Raw genomic sequence first — 10,357 nt, forward strand, 5'->3', positions numbered from 1 at the left:
CCCCGAGCAGCAAAAGGTGCTTACCGCTAAGGGTGTAGGTGGAAATGAACTCCGTTAATGCTGATATCAACTGCGATTTTGGCCCAGGGGGCCTATAGCAGAGGAGAATATGAACAGTCTCCTGAGAGTGAGCTTGAATTTGAAGCGTAAGGGTTTCCATAAAAGGTAGAGGATTTTGGAGGACCGGTTTAATGATTGCAATATGCGACTTATGAATCACCGCCAGTCCTCCTCCCCTTTGCCCTATTCTATTTTCCGTTAAGATGCGATAGTTTGCAGGCACCATTTCTCCGAGAATGGTGTTGCAATCGTCCGATAGCCAACTTTCCGTAATAAAGAGGCAGTCTAGATCGTATTGAAGTAAGAAATCATGGATTTCTGATCGGTGTTTAACTGCTGATCTAGTGTTAAGCAAAGCACATGATATGTGCTTGAGCTGTGTTGAATGATTGAAATATTTGATGATCGATCGATGATCGAACCTCAAAAGTTGATCTGATTTTAAAGCTATTGTGGTGGCGGCAGGCAATGTAGTAGCGAATTGTCTCAGACCCCAAATGGTTTCTGGAGAGTAACGCAACTTAACCATTGCTGCCAGTCACCAAGGGCTGGGGTGCGGGCGTAGGGTGAGAGAGGATTCGAGAATCCTAGCTCAAGGGGATTGGGATTTGGTTTTTGGTCCAGAGGAAGGCAAAAAAACCCTGGGCAAGCTGGCCAATGTGCTGCGGCAGGGAAAAAAATTCCTTCCTGATCCCTGACGGCGATCGGCACAAAACCCTGGATCAAAAAACTAACGGCTTGTGGAGGGGAAAAAAAGGGGGGGGGATGCTGGGTGTCACTGCTGCTGGGGTGTACCAAAATAATGGCTACCAGGCAAAGCACAGGACCCGGGCTGGGGGGGGGCTGTCAGCGTGGTAAAAAAGCTATTTACCGATAAAGTTGCTGAACAGGGGGCCTCTGGGGATGTGGGGGTGAATAGCCAAAGCAAACTGTGCTTAGGAATTAAGGGTAAGGTAAAAACGAGCGGTGCGCCGGTAGGCCGCGGCTGAAGCCGCGGACTTTCCTAAGGTGCGGCGGCCGCGAGATGAAGCAGGCTGGCGCGGGGGTGAAAAAACACCCAAAAAACGCCGGAAATACACCCAGGGGGGGTGATTTGGGACCACCAGAAAGCGGGTGGCCGTGCGGGCGATGGATGCCGGCGAAAAGTAGTCTAGAAAGCCGCAGTGTGGGGTCTGTGTGACGGCTGCCCTGATAAGGACGGCCGTCAGAGGATCCCCAGGATATCAGGCCCTGAGAGGCAGGGTCTTACCTGCGGAGGAGAGGAGTCCTTGTGGAGAGCGAGATGCTGATTCCAGGTTCCAGGGAGCTTGTATCATGGAGCGTCTAGCCTAGCAGCTGCCTGGTCTCTGACTGCCAGGTCTGGGTGGAAGCAGGCTCGTAAGCGGAAGGTCCGAAGCGCCCTACTCCACCGCTGACACTGACTGACTGATCTGATCTGACTGACTGATTTCTGAATCGGCGTAAATGCTCATTTGCATATTCAACGCGTAAAAGACACGGAAGCACCACCTAGTGGCCGGCCTGGAATTGCAGCCTAAGATCCGACGGTGTAAGTCACTTACACCTGTCGGATCTTAGGGATATCTATGCGTAACTGATTCTATGAATCAGTCGCATAGATACGACCGGCCGGCCTTAGAGATACGACGGCGTATCAGGAGATACGACGGCATATCTCCTATCTGAATCTGGCCCAATGTCAACACAACAGGTGTCTTTTCTGTGCTTTATTACCCAGCTGGGTAAAAACAGTAAAAAGGTAGTTGTAGGTGAAGGGATAAAAGGAATGGAAGATGGCGGATTCAGGGTTAACTGGCTACTGGAAACAGTCCTGCTTCCAACGACAATTCTTTTTGCCACTCTAGCCAGAGTGGGTATAGTGCATCTGGATAGGCCTCTCTCACCAGCCTAGCAGCCAGAGTGTCACTCGGAAGCTTTAGGGTGAAGTCTCTGCCACAGACCCTCCTAAAGGTGGAGATTGTCTTGTCTTGGTCCAAAATCCTTCTCAACTGGATTCAGCACCCGGATCTCCTTCAAACAGCTTTAGTTATGTCAGGAACTGATAGGCGACCATCGTCCAGCCTCTCAGATACGAAGTGTCCTTCGATGAGCAAGTAGGCCTCTCCTACACCAGCCTCGTGCTCGGTATCCCCAGACAGGTTCCTCATCGGTCGGCTTCCTCCCACTTTGGACAGACAGTGCAGGACCAAAGGTGATCAACCCTCCTGATTGGCTGCTGAGAAGAAGCATCCACATGACCCTGACCTCACTGCTGCCACCTGCCGTCTGGGGGGCCTGAGTCCCCAGACAACAGCCGTGGGCGCACAGTACAGCCAGAGCTGGAACAGAGGCTCTTAAATTTAGCCAAATAAGCATGGTCAGAGGCAACTAACTCTCTGAACCCCTCTAAATTTACAGCAGCACCTGCTATGAAAGTAGCCAGCGCTACACTTACAACTTTCATAGTTGGTAAAAGAACCCCCGAATTATATATTTTCTGAAAGCACATGACCAGTAGAATAAAAAAAAGTTGCCACTGATTGCCTCTGAAGCCCAATCCGGATCGTGCTCCAGTGGCTACTGACATGCGGTAAGGAAGCAATACGGCGCCTCCTCACTGCCTGTTTTAGCCCCATTTACGAACAAATGCACCACAGTTGCATGCATTGCACGAGGTTGTGGGGGTTTTTGGTGTTTCCCCATTGACATGAATGTGTAGTGTTCGCCAGATGGCATTGCTACAAGTTCAGCACCCTACCCACTGCCTATTGCTGCTTTGGGGGGGGGGGGGGGGGGGCGTTTGCGTTTTTGCTGCCTGCCAATCGCCCCTCTTTTAGACAGTCCCTATCTCTGCAGCCTGAGTTACACTGCATATGAATGGATAATAGTGTAGAGTAGGGTTGCACAGTCCAATACGTGAAAATCAATAAACCACCAATAAAACAATAAACAATATATTTTGTGCAAGTATCAATACTTCATAAAAGTCCAATATAAAGTGCAAGTGCTAATAGTGACTAAAGTGAGATCATACACTGCTCAAGAAAATTAAAGGAACACTTTTGAATCAGAACTCCTGGGAGAGGGGGAGGCGGTGTATACAGAGGGGGTTGTTAATCAGTTTCAGCTGCTTTGCTGTTAACTGAAATTAACAACAGGTGCACTAGATGGGCAACAATGAGACAACCTCCAAAACAGGAATGTGAACGCTGTGAACGTTCACATTGTCTCCCCGCAGGGATGTAGTCCCAAGGGAGGGGGCGAGCAAGCTGACTAACCCCCAGCCAGAACAGGTCAGATGATTGGGGCAAGCTTACTGAGAAGGGACAGGAAGTGAGAATTTCAGACAAAGAAAAAAAACATTTAGAAGGGAAATCGGAAGGAAAAGGTAAGTGAACCAACAATGCACTAGCTTAACCACTTAACCCCCGGACCATATTGCTGGTCAAAGACCAGAGCACTTTTTGCGATTCGGCACTGTGTCGCTTTAACTGACAATTGCGTGGTCGTGCGACGTGGCTCCCAAACAAAATTGGCGTCCTTTTCTCCCCACAAATAGAGCTTTCTTTTGGTGGTATTTGATCACCTCTGCGGTTTTTAGTTTTTGCGCTATAAACAAAAATAGAGCGACAATTTTGAAAAAAATTTATATTTTTTACTTTTTGCTATAATAAATATCTATAGACAGAAAGCAGTGCAGCGCGAACCAACAATAAATGTGTATAAAGTAAAATGAACAAAAAATTGCAAAAATTAATATAAGTGCACAAGTCCATATAAGATGAGAAAGTCCACTATAAGGAAATCCACAATAGAAAAATACACATAAAGAGCAGATCCAGTGATCAAAACTTTAGAGATCTTCACCATGTGAAAAGGACAAATGGACACCCAAAACTGAAATGTGTTCCTCCACCAGTGTGATTGGGTACTCTCACCTTGTTATAAGACCACCGTTTTACCAGATGGTCATAAAAGCATATAAAACCCAGGAAGCTGTTGTTGTAATCGAATCCTTTGGGGGGGGAGGGGGGGGCGTTTGCGTTTTTGCTGCCTGCCAATCGCCCCTCTTTTAGACAGTCCCTATCTCTGCAGCCTGAGTTACACTGCATATGAATGGATAATAGTGTAGAGTAGGGTTGCACAGTCCAATACGTGAAAATCAATAAACCACCAATAAAACAATAAACAATATATTTTGTGCAAGTATCAATACTTCATAAAAGTCCAATATAAAGCGCAAGTGCTAATAGTGACTAAAGTGAGATCATACACTGCTCAAGAAAATTAAAGGAACACTTTTAAATCAGAACTCCTGGGATATTGATCTGGTCAGTTAAGTAGCAGAGGGGGAGGGGGTGTATACAGAGGAGTCCGCCCTTGCTGAGGAAGTGTCTTTCACGCAACGCGTCCAGGGGGTCAGGAGTCATCATACGTCGCTCGGCGCTGTGTCCCAGAAACTCTTCCATCCGCCTATTATTTGTTTACACGTCTGTTTGAACCGTGGAAATTGTGAGTAGCCTGTATACCTTTGAAATTAAAAGTTTTATGAATTTCTCTCCATATGTTCCTGACCATTATTGTGGCTGCATAATGAGGATTCGATTACAACAACAGCTTCCTGGGTTTTACATGCTTTTATGACCATCTGGTAAAACAGTGGTCTTATAACAAGGTGAGAGTACCCAATCACACTGGTGGAGGAACACATTTCAGTTTTGGGTGTCCATTTGTCCTTTTCACATGGTGAAGATCTCTAAAGTTTCGATCACTGGATCTGCTCTTTATGTGGATTTTTCTATTGTGGATTTCCTTACAGTGGACTTTCTCATCTTATATGGACTTGTGCACTTATATAAATTTTTTTTTTTTGTGCACTTATATAAATTTTACATTGTATGAACATAAGATCAGAATTTCTCTCCCTGACAGACCCGGGAGCTGTGTGTTTACACACACAGCTCCCGGTCCCCGCTCTGTAATGAGCGATCACGTGTGCCCGGCGGCGATTGTTCCCACCGGGCAGAGGCACAGGAGTCGGGGGGCGAGCGTGGGGCGCGCGAGCCAACGTATAGCTACGGGCTCTCGCACAGGGGAGCCGACCTTACATAAGAAAGCCTCTTACATCAATAAAAGTAAAAACTCATGTCATCTGGTGTATACTCAGATTGCATGGTATCTCACATCACTTCCAGATTTGGGGCCCTACACTTTGCGTCACACCCTTGTGACTTCATTAGTCCCCTGAGAAAGTGACATATGTGTGACGCAACACGTAGGGCCCTGAAATGATGCAAAAAAACATTCTGCCTTTACACTATGACATATTGGGGGTAACATATTCTTAAGTTTATAGCATTTCTGTTACCTATTTTTGTCTATCTAAGGGGTATGCACACTGTGATACTACACATCTTTCAGTTTTTTTATAACCATCCCACTGGCTGCAGGTGGTGTTATACATAAACAAAAATTTTGATGACTTCAGACTGTCAATGATGAGTGGCTAATCAGTGATCTGCCAATATATTTGATTAGGTATTTGTCAAACAGTACTACACAGAACATTTGTTCTCAATGCTTCCCTATGCTTTGCAAACAGATTCCAATAGGGTAACAGTTTTTTAGATACAGATACTGCTTTGCGGTCAGTGTGCTCTGTCTGCTAGACAGGCAATCATAGATTTAATTATGATAGTATCTATTCTTTCATAGCATTGACAGTTCTGGTCAGCACTTTTCACAGGATTTTTAACTTATAATCTAATATAAGGTGTCTGAAAAAACAGGAAGATTGGATAGCTGCTTATTCAAGGTCACACATAAGGTTTTTAAAGAACATACATTGAGATCTGAAAATAGGATATCCTTGCATTTATTCTATAAAATTTTAGTGTATAAAAATGTGTATTTACATTTCATTAATTACATAATGATGGACATCTTTAACAGATGTCTCTGTAAATATGTAGAATATATTTGACACTCTTATCCTGAAGGTTCCTAGACTTGTGATCACTGCTGCCAGGCACTGGAGCTGACTGAGGCCTTAAAGCCCAGTTGAACCCTGCTTTTAAATAAAGTAAAGAGTAACTCCATTTTTGTTGAGGAAAAAACAACATTCCACCTGGGTGATCTATGTACATTGCAAGGATTTTAACAAACTTTATTGCAGATTCCTACCTTTTGTTATTCTGAAGAAATAGCTGCTTGTTTGGGTTCATGTGCAAAGTGAATGGGAATGGGAGTGACTTTATAATTATCAATCAGCTGCTGCACTTGGGTTCTAGGGTTCTAATGAGGAAAGTGGGAGGGTCTGAATCCCTTTTTCACATGATGCACCTTTGTGATGTATTTCACCAAAAACAATATTTTTGTTGCAGGGGATGCCTAAAATCTGACTTGTATTCGTGTAGACTTGTTGAAAAATCAGTTAGCCAATCACATAAGCAGGAAATTACATTTCTAGGGGAGGGCGTTCCATACACCATGTGTATACAGAACACCTCCAGGTAGCCATATTGTATTGCATTTTACAAAAAATTACAGCACTGCAGATTAAATAGGAAAAGTAATTTTTCATAACAGTCGTTGACTATGATTTGAGTAGCAATAGATATGCTATATTATTTAGTTTTATTTGCTATTTTTTCCCTACAAAGGAGTTAGCCTGTAAATACATTTGGGATGCACCAGAACAAAAGATATGCAAAATCTTACGGTTTGTTCTCCTTAAACCCAGCCACAATGTGGATTAAAATAAGCCTGTCCCCTGCCAGCACGCTACAGAGCAGGATCCATGCTCTCAGTGTGAAAGCAGTGATTTTTTTGCAGAGATTCAACACACCCCCTTCTCAGTCAGAGCCAGAGCTCTCCATTAAGTGAGGAACATGAACCTTGCTAATTGCAAAGATATATAGTATGTCTGAGTGGGTGGGGGGGCTTTTTTTCCCCATTCATTATGCAAAGTGTGGTAGCAACATTCAGAACAGTGATGGTGGAGATACAGTATAGTTATATAGTTGGCAACGTTGAATAACGTTGAATCCAGTTCAACAACGTTGAATCCAGTTCAACCTGAGAATTTATGTGTATGTGTGTGACAAATCCCTCAGTAGAGAAACCCCCCAGTACAGACACCACCTCCATTACCACCCATTATGCCTCGTACACACGGCCGAATTTTCAGAGAAAAAAGTCCGACCTTCTTTTTTCTAGGAAAGTCCGGCCGTGTGTAGTTTCCATCTGACTTTTTTTTTAGGAAGTCCGACGGACCTTAGATAGAGAACCTGTTCTCTTTCTTTCCGTCGGACTTTCGACTGACTCACGGCGGACTTTTGCACGGTCAAAAGTCTGACTGTGTGTGTACAGGGCATTACAGACCCCTCAGTACAGAAACCACTCCCCAGTACAGACACCATCACCCCCCCCCCCCCCCCCAGGACAGACCTCTCACTACAGACACCTCCCCCCAGTATAGGCCCGTAAGTACAGACATGTCCCCCCCAGTAGAGATCCCTCATTATAGTCACCTACTACCCTTGTAGTAAAGATCCCTAAGTACAGGCACTCCTCCCTAGTACAGACGTACAAACACCTCAGTACACATACTGTCACCCCCTTCTAGTACAGAAACCTCAGTACAGACACTATCACCCCCTCCAATACAGACAACCCCCCACAGTACCGATACCATCACCCGCATTCTAGTACAGAAACCTCAGTACAGACATTATAACTCCCTCCAGTACAGACCCCTCTCTACAGACCCCCCCCCAGTATAGGCTCCTAAGTACAGACCCGTCCCCCCCCAGTAGAGATCCCTCATTATAGTGACCTTCAACCCTCATAGTAGGGATCCCTAGTACAGACCTTAGTACAGACATACAAACACCTCGGTACAGCTACCATCACCCCCTTCTAGTACAGAAACCTCAGTACAGACACTATCACCCCTCCAATACAGACAACCCCCCACAGTACAGATCTCCCCCTTCCTAAACTCACTTACCAGCCAAGATGCAGCAGAAGCAGTTCAGGGTGAGGGGAAATGCGCTCTAACTTTATCATATGACGGGAGCAGGAAAGGAGCTTTCCGATGGCTCTGAACTGCTGCTGTCAGGGGAGCAGCAGGTGCCGACTATCTGGGGGTGCTGTGGTCACCTTATTTTGTGTGTGTGTATTGTCTGGATCTGTGGTGCAGCACTGTGCAACACAAAAATAAAAATGTTGGGAGGCCAAATATCTCCAGAAAGTCAGCACTCGGCGTAGACTGCCCTCCCCCATCCACCGAAGTGTGCCACTGGTGCACATATGAAATGATATACACTATAGATAGGTAATTGTATAAGTCATTGAATATTAATATATGATTAGGAATACATACATGATATAACTACTTAAAACTGTGACTTTAAGGCTGATTATCTTTTTCCTTTGTTTTAATGCAGATTTCTCCAAAGGATCTTACCGATACGCACCAATGGTGGCCTTTTCTGTCTCTCACACATATGGAATGACATCTCCTGGACCAATCCGATTTAACAATCTATATGTAAATTATGGATCTTCCTATACTCCCAGCACTGGAAAATTTAATGTGCCCTATCTAGGGGTATATGTGTTTAAGTTTACCATTGAGTCATATAGCCCTCGAGTCTCTGGCTATTTAGTGGTTGACGGAACGGATAAAATTGCATTCCAGTCTGAAAATATTAACAGCAGCATGTACAGTGACAGAATGGTGACAGGGGACGCTTTATTAGAACTAAACTATGGGCAACAAGTCTGGCTCAGGTTATCCTCGGGGTCAATCCCTGGACAATATCCACCTGTCACAACATTTAGTGGCTACTTGTTATATCGGACATAATATATACAGTATTATATGCATACAGGATGTTATATATTTCTGTGTACAGATAATCAAGCATCAGAGCTCCTAATATATTTAAGTATTTTTAAACCCCAAGGTCAATGTTACACTAGGGATCTTATCCATGGAAAGAAATGGCCAGCAGTATGACCGCAATGCAAGACATGACAGGGAATAGAAATACTTACCTGCTTTTGTGTCACTGCCTCACCAGCTGGATGTGAAAATTATCACTCTTATGCCTCGTACATGCGTCCAAGTTTCCCGACGTGAAAACTGCGAGGAGAGCTTTTGGCCGGGAATCCCGGCTGTGTGTATGCTCCTCACAGTTTTTCCGATAGGAAAACTGCCCAAAAACCGCCAGACAAAAAAAGAGAACCTGCTCTCTTTTTTCCCGCCGGGATTCCCGACCAAAGCTCTCATCTGAGTTTTCCAGACGGGAAAACCTCTTGTGTGTATGGGGGAAAAGTTACCGAGCAAGTTCTCAGTTTTCCCTCCGGGATTTCCGACGGATCTTTTGCCGTCGGGAATCCCGGTCGTGTGCACAAGGCATTACTGGACACTTACCTTCTGCAGAAGCTTTGTCAAGAACTGAGCAATGCCTCTGTGCCGGTTCACACAAGGAATCGCAGAGAAATGTGCTGCACGTTACCATGTGATTCACATGCGGTGCAAGTTCTCATGCGATTTGAGCCAATTCATTTTGAAATGGCTGAATCACACTGCACCACACCAAAAGTAAAAAATATTAAAATCGCACTGCAATTAAATCGCATGGTATTTCTTTACCGGGTGACCCAGTGCAGACAAACACACTGCATTTGTGACCTGCATTTGGGATGTGGTTACCTTAACATTAATACCTGCTGCAGATCCCAACTGCATTGCATTTGGAACATGGTGCAGGAAACCCGCAAGGAGAGTGGGATTCCTGCACCATGTTCTGTTGTCAACAGGTGCTTTTATGATCTTTGTATGGAGGTAATTGTAAAAAGTGAGGGTCATCCAGCCAGTGAGGGATTCACAATCAACCAGGTGAGTGTTTTCCTTGCACATTTTAGCAATCCTGAGGTGGTATATAAACAACAACCAGTGGCGGCCGGTCAGTAGCACTTACCCCATCGCTTCACCTGCTCCATGGCTTACCCCATGGCTTCCCCTGCTCGGCGGCGGCCTCCCGTTCCCCTGATTTCCATGGGTCATCACGGGGGTGGCCTCCCATTCCCCTGCTCTCGACAGGTAATCACAGCAGTGGCTTCCGTTTCCTCCCTTCTTCTGGACGGCCAATCGTGAGCCTTCTCTTTTCAGCCAATTGGAAAAGGGTCTCACACCCGCCTCTTATTGGCTGGATTGGGGATCAGTGTTTCAACAGCAAATGTTCATTCGCTGTTGTAACACCTGGGTGGGCTCATGGCGCAATGC

General features: G+C 45.3%; 1 protein-coding gene across 1 annotated transcript in view; it reads left to right on the top strand.

Moving 5' to 3' along the window:
• The window catches only part of MMRN1 (multimerin 1), a 211,405-nt gene extending 202,162 nt beyond the window's left edge, over positions 1–9,243 (top strand). Inside the window, exon 8 of the mRNA XM_040327875.1 lies at positions 8,511–9,243. Coding sequence (XP_040183809.1) covers positions 8,511–8,932 — 422 coding nt within the window. The 3' untranslated portion in view covers positions 8,933–9,243. The remainder of the gene's footprint in view (positions 1–8,510) is intronic.
• Positions 9,244–10,357: the final 1,114 nt, after the last annotated feature.

The sequence above is a fragment of the Rana temporaria genome, chromosome 1 (assembly GCF_905171775.1).
Source record: "Rana temporaria chromosome 1, aRanTem1.1, whole genome shotgun sequence".
Lineage (NCBI taxonomy): Eukaryota > Metazoa > Chordata > Amphibia > Anura > Ranidae > Rana > Rana temporaria.